Raw genomic sequence first — 20,310 nt, 5'->3', positions numbered from 1 at the left:
ATTAATGGTTTAGATACATTTTGATGTTATTTGAGTTCAAATAATGCGAAGGGGAAGCTGCAATTCCAAGAGAGTTGAAGGGCCAGGGAAGTATTGTACGAGTTCGGAGTGTAAGGAAAGCCACCCACTAGGGAGGTGTCTTGTTGGGGTGAGCATGGCCCTGTTGAAGAGTGGGCAGATGTTGACTTTGCAGGCAGCTGCAAAGGAGGCTTTTTTTTGCCTTCCAGCTCTTTGATGTTGCTCTAACACTGGAGGCTCCAGCCCAGAGAGCTCTGCCAGCAGAAGGGATCCTGTGAATAGTCTTTCAGCCCTTTCAAACAAACCAGCTGGATTTGTTTCAGTGGCCCGTGGCTGTGATTTTGAATTAACCCAAGAGGCTTTGCCTGTAACAGAACAACCTCCTCTTGGCACCATCTCCAGCTGGGGAAAACAGCACCCTTAAAACAGCCTACCTGTAGGAAAAAGTGCAAGCCTTACTGAATAAAGGCCACAAAAAAGACAGTGTCACCCTGTTTGTGTTTGTGAAGGTTTTCCTCCCTGATCTGATGGTTAACACTCAAGTGCTGTGTCAATCTGTCCCTGCCTGCTTGCAGCTGCATGAGGATCTGTACAGGCTGTGATGGTTGGTTTTGTGTGCTGTGTTGCCACAAAATCAGGCATATGTTGCTGCTGCTTTTTTCTGAAAATGAGGAAGCCCCTCATGTGCTGCCTCTGCCCTAGTCAGGAGCCCTGCAGAGCCAGTGGAAGCCCACTGGCCATAGGCTTGTTCCCGCAGACATTTTCCTCACTCAGGGTTCATAGGCCATTGCTGCTGCAGGGCATTGTCTAGAAAGTTTAATTTTGTTCTCCTCTCTCTGGAGTAAGAACAATTCCTATAGTTTTAGTTTAGGCCTTTTAATTGCAAAGAACAAATGGCCAAACCTTCTGGCTATCTGTTACATTACCCTGGCTGTGGAGTCTCTGCCTCTAAGTTGGAATCTATGCAGGGAAAAGATACCTGTCAGACCCCAGAGGAGTAGAGTTCAGTGAGGCAGAGAGAGTCTAGGGCTGATGAGAACAATTTATGCTGCTGCCCTGTACCTATTGATGGTTGTTTGCTTAACTTGTTTTCTATAAAACCTTGTCTTTCCAGTCTTACATCCTGTAACTCATGTTGTTCAAAGCACCAGCTCAAAGCAAACTTTGATTTCTACAGCCCTGAGCTTCCCACAGTGAAAAGTCTCCCACATCTACCTGTGATGCTTCTGCTAATCTGAACCCATCTGGCTCCAGGAGTAGATCATTGGTTTGCAGAGGAGTGGCTGACTTTTCTTGTAGTAGACACACAGCAGGTACAGCGAAATACTATGTCAGTCAGCCCAGAGGATGCTGTTGATCAAAACATCTTTCTCCTTTCCTTTCCCTGCTTTCTGAAACAACTAGGAGGTTGTGCTCTCATGTTAAGGATATAGTTTCTTCTGCTTTCATTTCAGCAGGAGTCCTCCTACTGTAGCACTTCTCTGTGGTGTGGTAAGACAGTTGTGCTGTGCTGCTGTTGCCTCTCTGCCTTCCATCACCCTCCTTCAGAATGCCAAGTCTTGCCCTGGTGCCACCAACAAGCCTTTCCCTGGAATTTGTTTGGATGACTCTGTGTTCAGTGTGTAAAATTGTTCATGCCTGGAATGGTAAATAAGCCCTGGTATCAACCACCTTAAGAATCTGCCTGTGTCAAAATCAGTTTGTGCTCTTAGATGTCATGTTGCATTCCTGTCTGCTCTGAAAGAAGCAAAGTTCCTCATCCCTCCTCAAGCTGTGTCTCTGCAGGGTTTTTACCACTTAAGTTTTTAGCAAATAAAGGTGTTTGTTTCAGAGGGCAGAGGCAGAACCTACATTCTGGAACTAACAAAACCTAAGGCAACTCATAAATTCCCTTAAATTTTTTTTTTGGGGGGGCTCTAAATTTGATTTTGTAAGTGTTGGACAGGTCAGAGACTGCAGCCAGAGCTGGAAGGGCTCAGCGGTGCTGAAAACTGGTCTGCAGCTTTCTGAGTGACTGAAAGGCAGTTTTCTCTGGCCTGGCAGTCAGTAGCAGTAAATTCAGGTACTCATTTTTTGCTCTTTGGTTTGTTTGTTTTCTTTTTCCTTTTTTTTTTTTTTCTTTTCCCCTGGAAGTTGCTGAACAAAATAGTCCACTGCTGATGTTTAAGAAAACTTGAAGATGTTTCAGTGAGAAGTCATGTCAGACTCCTCAGCCAGATAAAGTGGAAGGACTCTTCTGGAAATGTTGGAGTATTTGCAGGGAATAACACTGTCAAGTGTTGATCTGCTAGGGAGAACATCTGTGTGCAATGCTTTATTCAAAGCAGATGGGTAGCAGAGTGGGGGAAGGGATGTTGTTTAACCCTTGGTTTCAAGCCAGTGTTTTCCCCCTCAGCTGCTCTAATTTGGATGCATTTTCTGATGCTTGAAATGCTGACTCCTTTTTCTTTCCTTCTTGTAAAGATCATCCTTGATGGGGAGTTCTGCTTCCAAAAGGTTTTGTTAGCAAATACTTATGTGGTGATTCTTTTGAAATTTATGGGCAGTATGTTTTATCTCGTTGTTGTATCTGAACATTTGACACTGAAGATAAACATTAGAAATTGTGTGTATTCCCTTGAGGGAACATGCTATTAATGCCACTGTACAGATGAGGAACTGGAATATGGGGATGCTCTGCCAAAGCAAATAACTGAACCTGGGTTTTTCCACATCTTATGTTGGTGTTGTAACATTTAGAGGTGAATACAAGCTAGATTTCTGTTTATGCATGATAAGTGTGAGCATTTAGGGAAAAGGCAGTGACTGTGCTGACTTTAGTTACTATTAAATTTTTTTTTTTTTTTATTTTTAGCTATCCCAGGTGCTTGTTTGAGTATTTGTTTCAGTTGTCTAATTCAAGCTACCAAATAGTATTTGAATGGAAGGGATCATCTTTTCAGCAGACTGAAGGAACCTCTGCTGATGCAACCACTGCTTAGGGAGTATGGGGTACCCAAAACATCCTGGTAACAAGCAACTAAAGTGTGAACCTCAGCTGAGGTGAATGAGACCTTCCATGACAGGTGAAGTGCAGGCAAAGAACTGGAGATATAATTTCATGAAGTACAGAAGTGGGTGTGATATCATCCATTTGCCTCCTCTCAGCCCACCAGACAGTGAGGGGCTACAGCCCTGTTTACAAGGTGAGGACAGCTTGTGTGAGCTGTCCCAAGTACAGATGCCAGGCTGGGGGTCATAGCAGCTCAGGGAAGCTGAGCACTGAAGGCACCAGGACGTGCTCTTGCCCTGAAGCATGTAGTAGTTTTAACAGTAGTTTTCATGACATGCTTGCAGAGGAAGAGTTGGTGGGATCAAATTGTTACAGCTGTACTTCCACGATTTGACTTCTACGTTAGGAGATGTGACAGAGTTTTGATGCATGTTTTCTTTGCTGCCCTGTTGTGCTGCTATGTCTGATGTGTCTGATATGTCTGCAGGCACACAAAGCCCTGGCTCCTCTGGAGAAAAATGTTGGGTTTATTTTGTCTGAGCGATTCTGTCTTTGTTTGTGATGCTCACAGGTTGAAAACATCCTGCTGCATGATCGTGGCCACTATGTCCTGTGTGACTTTGGAAGTGCTACTAACAAATTCCAGAACCCTCAAACAGAAGGGGTGAATGCTGTAGAGGAGGAGATCAAAAAGTAAGTTTGCTTTTCCATTTCCACTCAGGGACAGTCTGCATTTGAAGGGTGACTCTTTCCTGAAGGGGGACTAGATTTTACGCAGGCCTGTTGCAGCAGACTGGATGTTACTGCACAGAAGTGTCTGCTGCAGGTAAATTAGTGCCTGGGGGAGGGTGAAACAATAAATTGAGCTTGATTTGATTGCTTTGGACCTGAAAGACTGAGTGTACTAATGCAGAGAAGTTGCCCATCTTGACGAGGTAGTGACAGGCTCTGTTATCTATGGGGTCAGTCTGTCTCTGTCCCTCATCTATCTTAGCTCCTTTGAGCTGCAGTACAGCAGGTGACAAAATCCCTGTCCTCCATGAGCCACTCATCATAAATCCTTGCAGTGACTAAGGGAATGCATGGCCTGACTCCTCAGCTCTTCACTGAAAATGTAAGGACCTTGAGGTGTTTAATGGCTCCTTCTCTTGCCCTGAGTACAACTGTAGTGGCAGCAACAAGGTGCACCTTGAGAGGTAACTCAGCAGGGCCTAGATCAGGAATGGAGCAGACTCCAGGCCCTTGGTCTTGCTTTAGTTTAAACAACATCACTGCTGCAAACTTCCGAACTCTGTTAATACAATATTCTGGCTAGAAAACAGCATCTTAGAAATGTGTGCAAATGCCTCCTTTTTTTGTTAAGATTCAATTACACCTGTGTGGATTTCCTAGGCCTATTTGAAGCTTTCAGAGCACTCCTAGCCTGGCTTTCCAGTCCCTTTGGAACGCCCTATTTGTACACTTATTAACCAGCCTACAAAACCTTTGCCTGTAGCAGTGCTTTTTTGTGAGCAAGGTAAATAACATGCAAGGTGCCACAGCAGAAATTCTAGACCTGCTGATAGGAAATCTTATCGTAAGAGTCTCTTAAACTGTGGTGCAGTTTCCAGCTTTTCTCTTTGTTGTGGTTAGTTCAAACGAGGCAGTTTCTAGCTGTAGTTTAAGGTACAAAATAACCTTTCCCTTGTTTACAGTGACTCTGAGGAGGAGTCCTGGTAGGGAAGTGTATTTATTAGGAGCCACGTATCCTGTTACAATCTTTGTAATACAGTTGGCCAAAGCCCCAGCAGTGAGGACATTGCAGAGGACATTTGACTGCTGACCTTGGTGATACTCTGAATCCTTGAATATTTCTAGTCTCATTCTTCAGATGGCTGTACTGTTTTGTGAGTAAATTGCTTGCTTTGGAAGGGATGTTGGTTACTGCTTTGATTTCACAGGGCAGTTTGCAATGTATTTTATTCTTAGAGATGTGTAGCAGATGCTGCTGGTAAAAGATATTTCCAACAGATTGTATTCAGTATCCCTTTCCCTAAAATGTTTTAGGTAAGAGAGAATTTTTAATTATTTGGAGAAGTGACATAGTGAAAATGCATCTATTATCCATTTTGAACTCACTAATAGATCTTTCTGCTACAGATACACTACGTTATCCTACAGAGCACCAGAAATGGTCAACCTGTACAGTGGCAAACTAATTACTACAAAAGCAGACATATGGGTATGTATAAAAACTGCTCAGCATTATCCAGCCAGACTCAGCTTACTTTCATTACCACAGTGACAGGGTAACTTCCTGGCCTGAACTAGCTTAGTTTCATAGAATTATAAAATGATTTGGGTCAGAAGGGACCTTACAGATCATCTAGTTCCAACCCCCCTGCATGGGCAGGGACACCTCCCACCAGCCCAGGCTGCTCCAAGCCCCATCCAACCTGCCCTTCAACACTGCCAGGGATGGGGCAGCCACAGCTTCCCTGGGCAACCTGGGCCAGGCTCTCACCACCCTCACAGGGAAAAATTCCCTCCTCATGTCCAACCTCCATCTCCCTCTTCCAGTTTTAAACCATTTCCCCTTGTCTTATCACTACACACCCTGATAAAAAGTCCCTCTCTGGCTTTCCTGCAGCCCCTTCAGGTACTGGAGAGAGAGGCTGGACTTCCATAAGAGACTGAACAGTTTCTGAATAAGAGAGTTCCTCTACTTGGTGTTTCTGATGAGTTCCTGCTGAACAGGGTGGCTTGTGGATAAAACACTCAGGTTTCTTTGCGTGCTCCTCCTGTGTGGCTGTAATTTAGAGATGGATGAAATTCCAGGTTTGAACAGTGCAAACCTGATTTAGTATCTGAAGAGTTAAAACAGAAAATTCATAGTCCTGTGACTTCTTGTGCCTGGGTTGGGTTGCACATGTGAAATCAAGGTTGCTGGTCAGAATTTAGTAGAAGACTGAGAAAACAGACCTTCCCCCAGAAGCACTAGCACACTTATCCTAGAGAGTGTAACAAAGGTCTGAGCTGTCAAACCTGGCTGAAGACCCAGATTTTCCACTGCTGTTGAAGGATCAGTGCAGTCTTGCCATGGTTTGTATGAAAGCAGCTGGGGTGGACTCCATGGCTGACTAACCTGCTCAAAGATGGAAAGCTTCCCTTGAGTTGGGAGGGAGATGAAAAACAAGCCTATGCTGTTTGTAGCAGAGCAGCAGTTCAGCAAACGGGATGTTTAAAGTGCTAATTCAGCCCATGTCTGTGTGGTTTCTGAAATCCTGAGCTAGGCAGTAACAAAGCATAAGCAGCATAAGGAGAGTTTTAATGTATCTTCAGTAGCTCTACAGTTGCAAGAGGAAAAATTGCTGGTGTGACATCTGCTGGGCTGAACTCCGTCCCCTCAGTGAGCTCTGCTGGGATCAGGAGCATGGGGGCTCAGCAGGAAGTGTGTAGAACTGGCCCCTGTCCTCATGCTGGGTCACTTGCCTGGCTGCTGGAGATCCACAGAGGGAGGGTCACAGCTGTAACAGCTGGAAAGGATTGTCAGGGGCTCCAAGGCAGCCGGAGCAGAAGGTAGGATTTGCACTCCTTCCTGTGATAATGTAGAGAGGAGACCCAAAGCCTCTCTCCTTCCTGGCATGGAGGGAATTCTGTTCTCATGACTCACTGAGCATTCCCAGGGGAGCATGAGGTACTGTGCACACCGGGGCCTCCACTTCAAGGCCTGCTGAGCCCTGACCCCGTGTGAAACCTCCCTCTCCTTACATCTCATCAAGGTTATTTTCAGCTGGAGTGCAATTGTGAAATCCTGTGACAAAAGATATAAGCTGCTGATGAGTTGCTTAGGATTGGGAAATGTTTCCCCCTCTCCCTTTGGAGATGGTGGGAGTGTTTCATAATTAGCCCTTTGTGCAAAACTTGTATTTTCCTCTGAAATAGGTGGTGGTTCTTGCTGTCAAAAGCAGCACAGAAATAGATGGAAGGGTGATGCAACTTAGCAGCCTGCAGACTTCTCCGTGTATCTCTCCCTGGTACATATTTATAACAGTTCAAAGGTTGTTTGAACTTAAGCTTGGAAGCCATTTGGATTTTTCTTGGTCATAATGAATGTATTTATGATGATGGTCTCAATTTATTTTTGCTATTACTTTGCTCGTTCTTCCCAGCATGTGGCGGAAACAGGCTTTGCTTGTTCAGTAACATGAAGGGTTACAGGTTACACTCTGAGTAGTGGTACGTGGAGCTGGGGGGCTGTGATGATGGTATTCACATGATCCCCCCAGATTACAGGATCTCAGGATGGAAAAATGCAGTCCTGGCATGCAGGTCCCTGCAGCAGAGCAGCCTCAAGCACTTGCTTTCTCTCGTCGACAACTATGTTTGAATTGTACCATTCCCTGCTTTGCTTCAGTTTGTTAAATCCTTTGCTCTCTTCTCTCTCTAGGCTCTTGGCTGTTTACTGTACAAGCTGTGTTACTTCACCTTGCCATTTGGGGAGAGTCAGGTGGCAATCTGTGATGGCAATTTCACCATTCCAGATAATTCTCGGCACTCCCAAGACATGCACTGCCTCATCCGTGAGTGTCCTTGACAGCAGCATCAGCTGCTTCCACAGAGCTAAAAAAAACAGCAGAGATGTTTCCTTCTTATATGCCCTGCTCCTACCTTAAAACGGTGTTTCTCTTATTTTAAGAGACTTGCTTAGATGGGTGAATAAAGTGATCATTTAGTAGTTTAGGAGATCACTCTTCGAAGGACAGTTGTGACAGAGGTTTCTGGTTTGCTGGGCTGGACTGAACCCTGTGGAAAGGCAAGAAAACAGAAACCAGTTGGTTTAGGAGTCCTGCAGAAGCTTGCACAATAAGCCTATTTATCCAGAAACTTACTTCTCCAGTAATAAATCTATTTGGATAAGGAGCTGAAAAGAACCACAGTGACTTCGACTAGTGATAAGAATTAATCTTCTGTGAACTGAGAAACAGAACTGAAATAATTTATAAATAACCCACTGACTAGAATGAATGTATAATTAAGGGCACAATGCACTATTCTTGGCAAAGCTGGGGCAGCTCTCTTGTTTTCAGCACAGCATTTGATTTTTTGATTTATTTTTTTTTTCCTAGCCACAGTCTTGACTAACACAGAGTTGGATGCATTTGCAGAACACCCTGGTGTTTGCTTTGCTCCTGCTCAGGCAGGATGTGGCTGCCCTGTCTCCTGCCTCACTGACACACCAGGGCTGGACTGAGCTGTTTTCCTGTGGCTTCGCTTGAAAAAGTCAAACCTGATGCTATTCCCTGAGCAGACAGGCTGCATTTCCCCTCTTTACCCTGGAGCCTTTGATAGCAGCTGCCAGTTATTCATAGCTGTGTTGGGAAGTACCTTCCAGTCCATCCTGTCTGTCTTGCCCCTTTCTTGCTGCCCCTGATGACCAGCTCAGCCTCACTGACTGGTTGCTTGGAAAGAGGCACCCTGGAAGCATATGCTTATACCAAATGAGGAATCATGGAATGGTTTGGGTTGGAAGGGACCTTTAAAGGCCATCTAGTCCACTCCCCTGCAGTGAGCAGGGACATCTTCAACCAGGTCAGGTTGCTCAGAGCTCCATCCAACCTGACCTTGACTGTTTACAAGGATGGGGCATCTCCCACCTCTCTGGGCAACCTGGGCCAGTGTTTCACCACCCTCAGCATAAAAAATATCTTCCTTATATCTAGGCTGATAAACTGCCCCAAATGGCTCACATGGGTCTGTCTGTTCTGTTGCTCTGATACTAACATCTTTGTATTTTAAAGGATATATGCTGGAGCCAGACCCTGATAAGAGACCTGATATCTATCAAGTCTCCTACTTTGCTTTCAAGCTGGCAAAGAAGGAATGCCCAGTCCAGAATGTCCAGGTGAGTGGCAAAGGAGGGGGCTGAGGTAAGCTGTTGTGGGTGGAAACTGGGGGTGGCAATTACTAAATATTTTTTGTAATTACCAGCACTATTTGACATGGGGCTTTTTTTGGGGGTGGGCATAGGAATCAGGGTTTTGTTCCCTAAGTTGTTTAGTTCTGTTTGTCCCTGATTTGCATCCCCACCCAGTTACTAGTGTGAGGCCAACCAGGAAACTGTGCCTGTGGACGTGGAAAATGAGGCCACACTTGTGAAGCCCATTTGATTTCCAGGCACATTCATTATAGCTTGTGTCATTTGTGCTGCAGTTGGTGTTAACCATAATGGATTTGTGCCTGGACTGGCCAACTTGCCTTGGAAATCAGACCTTACACAACCATCTGCCCCTTCACAATATATCTTTATAGACTTCAGTTGAAAAATAGCATTGAAGAGTCTTTTCTCAATGTTGTGGACATTTTATTTTGTTGTTTCCATGTTTTGTTGTTTCCTGTTTTCCCCCTCCCTGTATTTAGGTGGTTATTTAATATTCTCTATGGATAAGACATGGGTTTGGTATTATTGTGCTTGTATTTTTTTATAGCAGGTTTGCTATAATAAGCATTGCTGCTGTTGTCCCCAGGTTGTCTTTTAAAAATACCCAGATTGTGCTATGAAGCTTTATGTTCAGGATCCACAGGTAGTAAATGGTCAAAAAGCTGAGTAGTGTTTTTCCCTTGTAAAGACTTCCCCAAACTACTGTCTTCTTGTGACATTGAGTGGTTTGTCCTGTGTCCAGCATGAGGAATAAATGCTTTGGGGATCCCCCAATCTACTAATTTCATTGCAAATTATTTCCAACTCTGTTTTTGCCCCCAAAATACAATATTTGGTGTTGTTGGGATCTGCAGAACTCTCCAATCCCTGCTAAACTCCCAGATCCAGTTAAAGCAAGTGAAGCTGCTGCAAAGAAGAGTCAACCAAAGGCCAGGTAACCACATCTGCATTCTGCTCAGCCCTCTCTTTGTTGTCTGCTTTCTGTTGTTTATTAGGAATGATGCTTGGTTCATTTAGCTGCTTTCTGGTGGGCTTGCATTTACATGTGGAGACAAACTCTGCAGTCCTGAGGCTTCTGCTTCAAGGACATAAATAACCATTGATCTGAAAGGCAGAAAATGCAGATATGAGGGGAAGTTTTTTCTGCATGGAGGGGGTGGGGCTAGGGTAGTACTCATCATGACTCGACATCTCCATGTTTCCCTCTGAAGATGTTGCTTGAGAGCAGCACTTGGAGTTCATGCACTTGGGTGAAGCTCCTGTGTCATCCCTCCGGAGGCAGTACCCAGAGTACCTGGGAGCAGAGTCAGGAGAGCCTGTGGTGGGCCTGGAACGGGCCCAAAGAACAGGGAGCTGAGAAGTTGCATGGGGACTATAGGTGTTTGAGTGTGACCCTCAGCAGATGACAACCTGACCCTGTGATTACTGTGGGAAACTGCTGTGCTATCTGCAAGAGTCCCTTTCTGGGGAGGGGAGGACACAAAAGCCCAAGCAGTCTGCATCTGAAGAGCCAAATGAGTGGGGAAACCACTGTAGTGCTGTGGGTTTTCTTCTCTCCTGCTGCTGGTTGCTCTGCTTATAATAATGTAATGAAGACTTGTGAATTCATGGAATCATGGAGTTGTCAGAGTTGGAAGGGACCTCTGGAGATCATCTGGTCCAACTCCCCACTAAAGCAGGATCCCCTGGAGCACATCCCACAGGGCTGCATCCAGGGGGGTTCTGAATAGCTCCAGAGAAGAGGACTCCAAACCCCCCTGGGCAGCCTGTCCCAGGGCTCTGTCACCCTCACAGTCAAGAAGTTTCTCCCCATCTTTCAGTGGCACTTCCCAGGTTCCAGCCTGTGCCCGTTGCCCCTGGTCCTGTCCCTGGGCACTGCTGAGCAGAGTCTGGCTCCACCCTCCTGCACCCACCCTGAGATACTTCCAGGCACTGAGAAGGTCTCCCCTCAGCCTTCTCCAGGCTGAACAGTCCCAGCTCTCTCAGACTTTCCTCATAAGAAAGTTGCTCCAGTCCCCCAGTCATCTTTATTCCCCTTCCCTGGACTCTTTCCAGCAGTTCCCAGTAGTTTTAGTGGTTATGTTGTACAAGACTTGTGCCTTGTTTTACTGCTGAGTGAGCAGTACAGCAGTGGGCACTCAAAGCCAACAGACTCTGAAATGGGGTATCTCTCCTCCCGTCTGTCAGTCCCAGGAGTTTGCTTTGTTGTTTTTATTATTGAGTGCAGTTACCCTCCTATTAGTAGAACAAATTCTTATCCCAAGCAAATGTATCCACAGATGCATCCACAGGGCAGGGTGGTGTCTGGCTTCTAGGCTCTCTTACTGTGCATTTTTGGAGTTCAGTAGATACTGAGCAGAGATCAGGAGAGGTCCAGTGACACAATTCTGGGGTAGATGTACTAAAGGTACTTCTAAAGATGGCAATTTGGACAACTCTGCCCAAAGGTACCAGCTGCTCTTAAGCTTACTCATTGTGTCCTTCCTCTGCTCAAACAGAATTCTAAGTGGATTTAAACAATATGTTATAGCAAGTATTTGAATGTGTTGAGTGATTTTGACAAGATCCAGCTGTCCAACAGGAGAAGATGCTGCAATTGACAAAGAAATCAAAATGACGGGTTGTGTGTTGGGTTAATTGTTGTGAATGCATCCATTGAGTTTTACTGTGCTTGCAGTTTTTTGGAAAGAGTTGAGCGTGTGTCTGGATGCCCACAAGTGTTTACTCTGTATCAGTCACTTGCTGGCACAGTGTGGATGAGTTCTTAAACCCCTGCTGTGTGCTGCATGCACCAACTCTCAGGCTAACCAAGACTGTGCTCTTCCTTTTGTTCTGTATCTTGCAGGCTGACAGACCCGATTCCTACGACAGAAACATCCATAGCACCCCGCCAGAGACCTAAAGCAGGACAGACTCAGCCCAACCCTGGAATCTTACCCATTCAGCCAGCCCTGACACCAAGGAAGAGACCCACGGCTCAAGCAGCCGTTCAGCCACAAGGTGAAGTGACCTTCTCTGTGTGGTGTCCTCCAGCACTGCCTGTCACAGGGCTGTGGTGCACGTTGATCTAATGGATCTGCATTTATTTTTCCTACCAGTGGCAGGAGCTGCTGCCCTGGGCAGTGGTCAGCCCTCACTCCCTGCCAGTGTCCCCCAGCAGAAAGCAGCACCCCAGCAGGCTCCGGCGCAGCCCCCAGCCAAGCAGGCTCCTGTTCCACAGCAAACCTCGCAGGCGCAGCCCCAGGTTCCTTCCACTCAGCCCCAAGCTACACCTCAGCATCAACAGCAGCTCTTCTTGAAGCAGCAGCTTCTGCAGCAGCAGCAGCAGCAGCAACAGGCTGCATATTACCAGCAGCAGCAGATGATGCAGGCTCAGCAGGTCAGTGTGTGTGGCCGTGCTCGTTGCGTGCTTCCTGTGCTAGAGGCCTGCAAGGCTGTATCTTCGCATTTATGGCAACTCTCTTTTTTTGGAGGGGGTATAGGTGCAGTTTTTAGGCATTTTCCAATGTGTCTCCAGTTTTTTAGCAAGATTTTTTTCCTGCTCAAGGCTGGCATTTTTAATTGTCAATGTGGAAGGCCTTGATACAGGTTTGTCCCATACAGACATAAACCAAGCAGTGCTGGTTAAGATTTTACAGCTCCTAGTGTTTCAGGGTCTTGAGGTCAGTGCTCAACTGATGAGCAGAGGGGTGCCATTTCTTTATTCTCTCTTTGTGATACAGGAAGCCTGGTGTGCCTTTTTAACAGTAAGATTTGGGTCTGTTTTGGTGGTTGACTGCAGTGATAAGGCCTGTGAACACAATGTGTTAGACAGGATGTTTCTAGACTTGTGTGCTTCACTGAGGGGTTTGTAGCAACAAAGGTCTCTACTAAAGTGTGTTTTAGAGTGGAAGCAAAGGGCCAGGGAGTCTTCCTGTGCTGGGAGAAGGTTTAGAATTGATAAAAATGGAGAAAGGAGTGTGGGATGACAGGGCAGTCTGTGCCATGGGAGCCCCTTACGGCCAGGTGGAACACAGGATCTGACATTAGACCAGAAGGCTGTTCCCCACCACTCCTTTGCAGATGGTCTCCAAGCCATCCAAACCATTTACTGCTTTACCACTTGCAGTGTCTGTAACCATGCCCATGGCTGTAGCCATGCCTGTGGCTACCCTAAGGTCTGGTGGTGGTACCTCAGTTCCCAGCTGCACAACAGGCAGCTCAAGAACTGGTTGTTTCCCAGTTCCCAGTGATGCAGCAAGGAGCGCCAGCACAGCAGCAGCTGATGCAGAACTATTACCAGCAGCAGCAGCAGCAGCAGCAGCAGATGATGGCCCAGCAGGCAGCAATGCAGCAGAAGACAGCAGCAGCAGCTCAGCAGAAGCAACCAGCCCAGGCGGCGCCGCAGCCTCAGGCCCAGCAGAGCGCGGCTCAGCCAGCGCCACAGGAGCAAGCGGTAAGAGCCTTGTGGGAAGGAGAGGGGCAGTGGGATTTGGAGCTCTGAGCAGTGCTCTCCTGCCCAGTCCTGAGTGCCTGAGTCAGACCCACAGAGTCCAGGTAATTGGTGCTCTAGGGCCTGCTGGCCCCTCGTGCAGTATCAGTGAGCCCCAGATGTCAGCACTGACCTGGCTGCCTCACAGATGTGCAGCTAACTGGATGCTGGACTCTGAGTTGTGCTCTGGGTCCACAGCAGGAAGATGCCCCCTCCCTGGAGGGGTTACAGGCCAGGTTGGACAGGACTTTGTGCAACCTGGTCTAGTGGAAGGTGTCCCTGCCTTTGCTGGGGGGTTGAAACTAGATGATCATCTAGGTCCCTTCCACCCAAACCATTCTGTGAGTAAATGATGAGTAGAAGGTATAAATAGCTGCTTAATGCAGCTTCTCTTTAGCCCTCCCCTGTCATGTTGCCTTAGAGGATGTGTGGAAAATTTTTAAAAAGTAAATTTTACTTAAACCATCAGGACTGGGCACCTGGCAGCAGAACTGCTCTGTGTTGCTGCTTGTATTCAGGGCTCTGATGCAGAGGAAGTTGCAAGCAGCCCTTCTGGTTGCTTCTGGCAGTGAGATAACTTTTTTCTGTTTAATGAGTACTATGGAAAGAGACTTTTCAAAGTCCCAGACCTAAAAATAAATGGATAAATCACCCACTTTACTAAGCATCTGAATGTGCATCCAAAATAAGTGCTTTTACTTAATGGGAAATGTGGCTGTCTGCAGGAGGGGAACAACTGCCCACAGTGTTACAGGCAGGGGAGCTGTGCCAGAGGGCAGGTTCCCTGCTGCCAAAGTGTCTCTGCAGTACCTGTGGGAGGAAGTTCTGCCTTCTCCTCTCATTTCTGCTGCATCCCACTTGCTCTTGCTTGGCCTTGAGAGCACAAGGGGATGTCCCTGACTCTACTTGCCTGTTGGAGAGGAAACCACATGCAGGCAAGAGGAGCTGCCTCCTGTTTGCTCTATCAGGCTGTGTGGCTGCAAGGCAGAGTGTCTGATGTTTGAGTCCAAACTAAGGGTCAGTTTGTGCTCGTTTGTGAGTTGCCAGTTATTCAGGGCCTAATTAATCTTGTTGAAGTGACATCGGGAATTAATTTGACTAATAAACTCCCATCAGCCAGTGACCTGAGCAGTGCTGTTTGCTTTACTCTCTGATGTGTCTCAAGGCTCTGTCATATTCACCCCCTTTTGATTTTTATATTCATTTTCAGCACTCAGCTGGTTGTTTGGGTTGGTGATGAGCTTGGAGCTGTTGTGTTCCTGGTCTTGTTATTGATCTGCTGAATGACCTGGGCAAGGCAGTTCACTGAAATTGGTGGGAGATTCTCAGTACGTGCAGACAGGTTTTGGATGAGGCCCAGAGAAGTGCCTGAAACATAGCATTGAAGTGCATCTCTAAAGAGCTTTGCTGTGATGTACTAGCACAAAAACAGTCTTAATAAAATTAAATCAGCTACATTGGAAATTAGCTTTATCCCTGGAAGGCTGATCAGGCTGGATGCATCTGGACACTTTTCCACTCCTCCAGCAGTCAGGAGGGGCAAAGCAGTGGTTGGCACATTTGAAAAATGATATCGAGACATGGTCCCTGCAGAGCAGGCTCTCTGAGCAGAAGACATCAAGCCAGGACCTGTCAAAACCTTTTCAGGTTGCTAGACTTCAGCTTAATAAGCTCTGCATTCATTTCGGTGGAGATTTTGGCACTGCCCTTTTGTTTCTCAGCACCAAATGTACTGTTCTGCAGTGCCCTATATAGCAAGATGTAAGGTGGGTGCCTCAGAAGCAGACAGGTCAGCTTGCTTCTCAGCTGCAGTGAATTAGGCTGCCTGAAAATGCCAGATGAAAAGCAAGACATCTAACCACTTGTCTGCCTTGCCCCATTCTAGTTAAACACCACGCTGGGGATGGAGCTCTTTTCTCAATGCCTCTTTAGGTATTTCCAAGTCTTTCATCTACCTTCCTCAGTTGAAAGTGGCCTGGGATGATATAGGGTGAGGAACAGGGAGTTCTGCTCTTTGCATCCTGGTTTTTTTTTTCTGCTTTAAATCCAACCATGATATCTCACTGACTGACAGGCTCTGAAAAATCACATCATCAGAAGTGTGGTGCTGTTGTTTTATGACTACAAAACAGTATTTCAAGAATTTATGGGTTTATGAGTTTAACACAAGACTGAGGTAATGGAAAAATAAGATCAGTTTGAGGACACCTCCTGAAGTTCCCAGTGGGTTTGTAGCTGGGCTGTCTTGGCTTACAGACAATGACAAATGTGCTGTTCTTGTCCTGTAGGTTTTAATGACAAATGTTTCTCCTGTGGTCCTTGGTCATTGGTTGGTTGGGGCTTTTTTGCCTAAGAGAAAGCTAAGAAAGCTTGCACCAGGTTTCTGCAGACCTGTTCTGCTTGAGAGATCTGACCCTGTTATCTGCTGGAAGAAGCACTGCTCTAATCACCTGGCCCCACTCCACGTGTCCATATGACAAGACTCCCCCACATTATGATCTGATTTCTGTCTTTACCTCTTCCCTGCATCTCAGCCTCTTTACCCATGAGCAGGTTTTTGAGACCAGCCCCAGCCTTTGATAAAAAGCACTAACAGGGGCTTTGCCTCCAGAGCTGCACCACAGAAAGGGGAGAAGGTCTCTGCTTGTGCACTTGTACTAATTCTGAGATACTATAGGCCAGCAATTGGGTTTTCTCCTCCAGACTATCCCCAGTCTGTGACTTGAAGGTCAGATCCTCCAGCATACAGCCATTTTCTGCCCATGGCTGTAGTTCACAAACAAGCATGTACCATTTCACTTTCTTTCCTAGATGCAGACACAAATGAGGCCCCAGCAGAAGCCTCAGACTACACCCCCCCCAGCAGCACAGGGGCAGAAGCTGGGCTCTCTCACCCCTCCGTCCTCCCCCAAGACGCAGCGCGCCGGGCACAGGAGGATCCTGAGTGATGTGACCCACAGTGCAGTGTTTGGGGTTCCAGCCAGCAAGTCCACCCAGCTCCTGCAGGCAGCAGCTGCTGAAGCCAGTCTCAACAAGTCCAAGTAGGTGGCTGCTCACCTACTGTCAAAGGGTGTAGAGGGAAGGGGTAGATGAAGCTCTTCAGAGATTTTCTAGGCTAAGCTCTGGGATGAAGGTGGGCAGCAGACTCTTTGGTTTAAGTGAGTCTTTGCCTTACCAAGACCACAGTTTAGGGCTTGGCAGAAAGTTGCTGAAGAAGTTCCCCAAGGGCAGAAGTCCTCCTGAGAACTACCATGCTCCCAAAAGCTAAGCAAATCACTTAAGCAATCCAGGGCCTTCCTCTGGATGACAAAAGCTGGTGGTGTTCGGAGCTGTTCCACCAGCTGCCCTGGTGCTACAAGCCTTCACACTTGCTGTTTAGCATCAGTGCTTCCCCAGGAGCCCTGGCCAGCTTGGTGCTGCCTGCAGGCAGGAGGTCTCCACGTGGGCATTGCAGAAAGGTGTTTCAAATGGGGTGGTTATCATGCTTGTGTTAATCCCACCAGGGTGCTCAACCAGGTTATGAGTAGATAAGGGTAACTGGTCCCAGCCTTCTGGGCTTTCAAGTACAATAACTTGTGCTGAGAGTTTTAAGGAGGAAGTAATTATAATGCAGTAGCTTGGACTAGCTCTTGGTGATGGCCAGAGGACTTCAGACTGGTTATTAATGACTGTTGTTTGTGGTGATCACATCCAGATCTGCTTCCACCACGCCCTCGGGTTCCCCAAGGACCTCACAGCAGAATGTCTATAACCCACCTGATGTCTCCACGTGGAATCCATTTGACGATGACAACTTCTCCAAGCTCACAGCTGAGGAGCTGCTCAACAAGGACTTTGCCAAGCTGGGTGATGGTAGGTTCACAGAGCTGGTTCAGTCCCAGCCCGCTCACAGAGCAGGTGATGGCATGGAATGGTGATGCTGCTGGGCTGCTCCCACATGAGCATGGTCCTCTCTGCCTGTAAGAGCTAAATCCTTCCAGTTTCCCTTCTCTGTCCCTCTCCTCTTTTAAGAACAATTGGAATTAAATGATCAAGGTCCTCAAAAGGAGAGGTACTAACTTGCTGTTACAGTGGCCTTGATCAGCTGTTTGTCACAGCTACAGTTTAACTTCTGGACGTTATGATTTGCAGGAAGGGGCTTAAGTCACATACTGAAATGGTGTCCTAAACAATCTAGGTAAGCAGCCTACCTTCAGAATGGAAGTTTTTTCCCCTAAATCTCTGTTTGGCATTTCAGGGAAGGCTCCAGAAAAGATGGGTGGCTCCACAGAGAACTTGATTCCAGGTTTCCAGCCAGCTTTGTCATCAGCCCAGCCAGATGCATTTGGTGGCTCTTCCTTCACTGCTGGATCAGGTGAGATTGTGAATATGTCCTGTAGGGCAGTGGCCTGGATGGCAGTGGAGACAAAATGGAAACTCTTTGTCATAGCCTCTTTAAAAGGGAGGTAAAACTGACATAAATTAAGCTGGGAACTGTGGGATAGGATTGGAATTTGAGTAAAGAAGGGAAGGTAGGAACAGCACATGCACGTGTTGCGTAGCAGAGACAGGAGGCACCATCTATAGGCAGAGGTGAGGTTTTTGATGAGGGAAGAATTTAAGTGAGTCCCTTAAGTTCTCAAGAGAGCTTTGTAGCGTGTTGAAGTTCCATGCAGCTCCTAGTTAGAAGTCAAATATGTGGTGTGCAATAAGGGATCTGGACTCAGGCATCAGTCAGACATGCTGGAGCATATTCCCTACCTGCAGTCGTTAGGCTGCAGGAAGGAGGAGAGGAGCAGGGGTGGTTGTGTCCTCACTGCAGAGTGATGAGAACAGCAGAGACAGGAGTGAGCAGGGAAAATCCTCTGCAGAGCAAAGTTAGTCTCATAATTAATGTGTTGAATGGTGAAGGCAAGAAGTTTTGCCCTGGTTGTGCTGTCTGGATCCAGAGGGCAGGAGTACTTGACTGGTCAGAGGAGCTTTTCTGCTGAGGCCTCCACGTGTGTGACACTGTTTGCTGTCACCTTTGGTACTTGGGTACCAAGGTTTTGCTGTGAGCAGCCCCTTCTATGCTGAAAAAAATCTTGGTGAGTGCTGCTGCTTGTTTCTAGTTCTTCAGCATCAGCTCTCAGTGACTGCAGCACAGACCTGCCAGGCACAGGATGGGAAAACTGCTTCCAGGAGCCTGGAATGCAAAACGGGACTCAGCCCTGTCTGTGCAGCCATTGTTACCAGTGACAAACACAACTGCTGGATACTTCCCCATGGGCACAGCAACCCTTGGTGAGAGGAGTCCTGGGAAGAGGTGGAAGAATCCTTTGTAGGGCAAGAAGTGACAAATTACACATTTCTATTTACAGAAAGAGATTTAGGGGAGCTTATAACTCAGCTTGGTTTTCATAGAATCATAGAATGGTTTGAGTTGGAAGGGACCTTCAAGATCATCCAGTTTCAACCTCCCCCTGGGCAGGGACACCTCCCACCAGCCCAGGTTGCTCCAAGCCCCATCCAACCTGCCCTTCAACACTGCCAGGGATGGGGCAGCCACAGCTTCCCTGGGCAACCTCGGCCAGGGTCTCACCACCCTCACAGCAAAGAATTCCCTCCTCATCTCCAACCTCCATCTCCCTCTCCCAGTTTTCATCCATCCCCCTCATCCCATCCCTCCCTGCCCTTGTCCCAAGCCCCTCCCCAGCTTTCCTGGAGCCCCTTCAGGCACTGGAAGCTGCTCCAAGGTCTCCCTGGAGCCTTCTCTTCTCCAGGCTGAACACCCCAACTCTCTCAGCCTGTCTCCAGAGCAGAGCTGCTCCAGCCCTCCCATCATCAATGTGGCCTCCTCTGGACTTGCTCCAGGCTCTTACCTGAGAATTAAGGAGTTGAAGTCCAGGACTCAGAAGTGCTCTAGGGGGTTGCTTCTGAGTTTGTTCAGTGCCTTGTGACCAGTGTGTGATGTTCCATCAGCCTTTGTGATGTTGAGTAGCAGCAGCTCCATATTCAGCTCTAATGTACCCTCTGCAAAGCCTGAGAAGCATCTGCATGTTCTGGACTTTCTGGATGCTGTAGCATGTTCAGTTGTCTTTAAAATGTGCCCCTTGACTTCCCTGTCCTGTGGTTTGACATAGGAAGGTGTCTTGGGAGTTCTCTTGGAGCTGACACTGGGCCAATTGCTTTTAGCTCTTTTCTTTTTCTTTCCTCACGGACATGAGCCTGTCTAAGCCTGTTTGAGGCAAGATGCTTTAGCTTTTATTTCAGACAAAGAGGCCCAATGTGGGGCTGGCCTGCTGGGTGCTCTTTGTTAAGGCGTTTCACCTGTTGTGCTGTTGGAAAGCAAGATAACAATACTTCCCTTTCCAGGAATGTTTTGAGATCTGTGGGTTAAATTGTTTTGGAGAGCCAGGTGGTAACGGCTGTTGGGTTTTTCTTTTTCTTTTCTCTAGCAACATAAACTTGTTCTGAATGTGCATGTGTGTGTGTGTTGTTCTTGTCTGGCTGTAGCTGGGACTCTGTAGCATTGAGCTGTGCCTGTGCTGAGATTTTGCTCAGTGCTTTCTGCTACTCTCTCTGCTCTGTTTCACTCTTGCTTTTTCTCTTCCTGGTTACCAGCTGAAAAAACAAAAGACATTCTGAGTATGGACACTAGCCCTTCTCTTCTGACTGTGCCTGATCCTTTCATCCCTCTCCCGCTCTCCGACACACCAGGTAACTAGAACTGAGTTTATGGAGGGGGATGAGATTGTTCTTGTTGGGTTTTGTGCTCTTAATTTTCCAGTTCTGTTTGTAGGCACACCTGAAATCCTGGGCCTCAGGCAAGAGTGCTGATCCCTGACAAGCTGTGCTGAACTGGGTGGTAGTAATGATGTGTAGTGCTTTGTGCTGTTGAAATCTGAGTGGAGATGAGCACAAGAGCCCTTAGTTTCCATGGCAGACCTT

General features: G+C 47.1%; 1 protein-coding gene across 5 annotated transcripts in view; it reads left to right on the top strand.

Annotated features, from left to right (window-relative positions):
- Window positions 1-20,310, top strand: part of AAK1 (AP2 associated kinase 1) — an 84,063-nt gene that overhangs the window by 33,542 nt on the left and 30,211 nt on the right. For 4 of the 5 annotated variants that reach the window (XM_051640604.1, XM_051640608.1, XM_051640607.1 and 1 more), the window contains exons 6-17: window positions 3,582-3,703; window positions 5,150-5,231; window positions 7,440-7,572; window positions 8,791-8,894; window positions 9,785-9,864; window positions 11,776-11,930; window positions 12,029-12,309; window positions 13,153-13,365; window positions 16,213-16,442; window positions 17,096-17,253; window positions 17,639-17,755; window positions 19,984-20,079. In XM_051640604.1, the coding sequence (XP_051496564.1) occupies window positions 3,582-3,703; window positions 5,150-5,231; window positions 7,440-7,572; window positions 8,791-8,894; window positions 9,785-9,864; window positions 11,776-11,930; window positions 12,029-12,309; window positions 13,153-13,365; window positions 16,213-16,442; window positions 17,096-17,253; window positions 17,639-17,755; window positions 19,984-20,079 (1,771 nt within the window). The remainder of the gene's footprint in view (window positions 1-3,581; window positions 3,704-5,149; window positions 5,232-7,439; window positions 7,573-8,790; window positions 8,895-9,784; window positions 9,865-11,775; window positions 11,931-12,028; window positions 12,310-13,152; window positions 13,366-16,212; window positions 16,443-17,095; window positions 17,254-17,638; window positions 17,756-19,983; window positions 20,080-20,310) is intronic. The other variant, XM_051640605.1, reaches the window with a different exon arrangement.

Source organism: Apus apus, chromosome 26 (assembly GCF_020740795.1).
Source record: "Apus apus isolate bApuApu2 chromosome 26, bApuApu2.pri.cur, whole genome shotgun sequence".
Lineage (NCBI taxonomy): Eukaryota > Metazoa > Chordata > Aves > Apodiformes > Apodidae > Apus > Apus apus.
The sequence above is the reverse complement of the archived record's forward strand: the minus strand, read 5'-3'. Positions and strand labels throughout refer to the sequence as shown.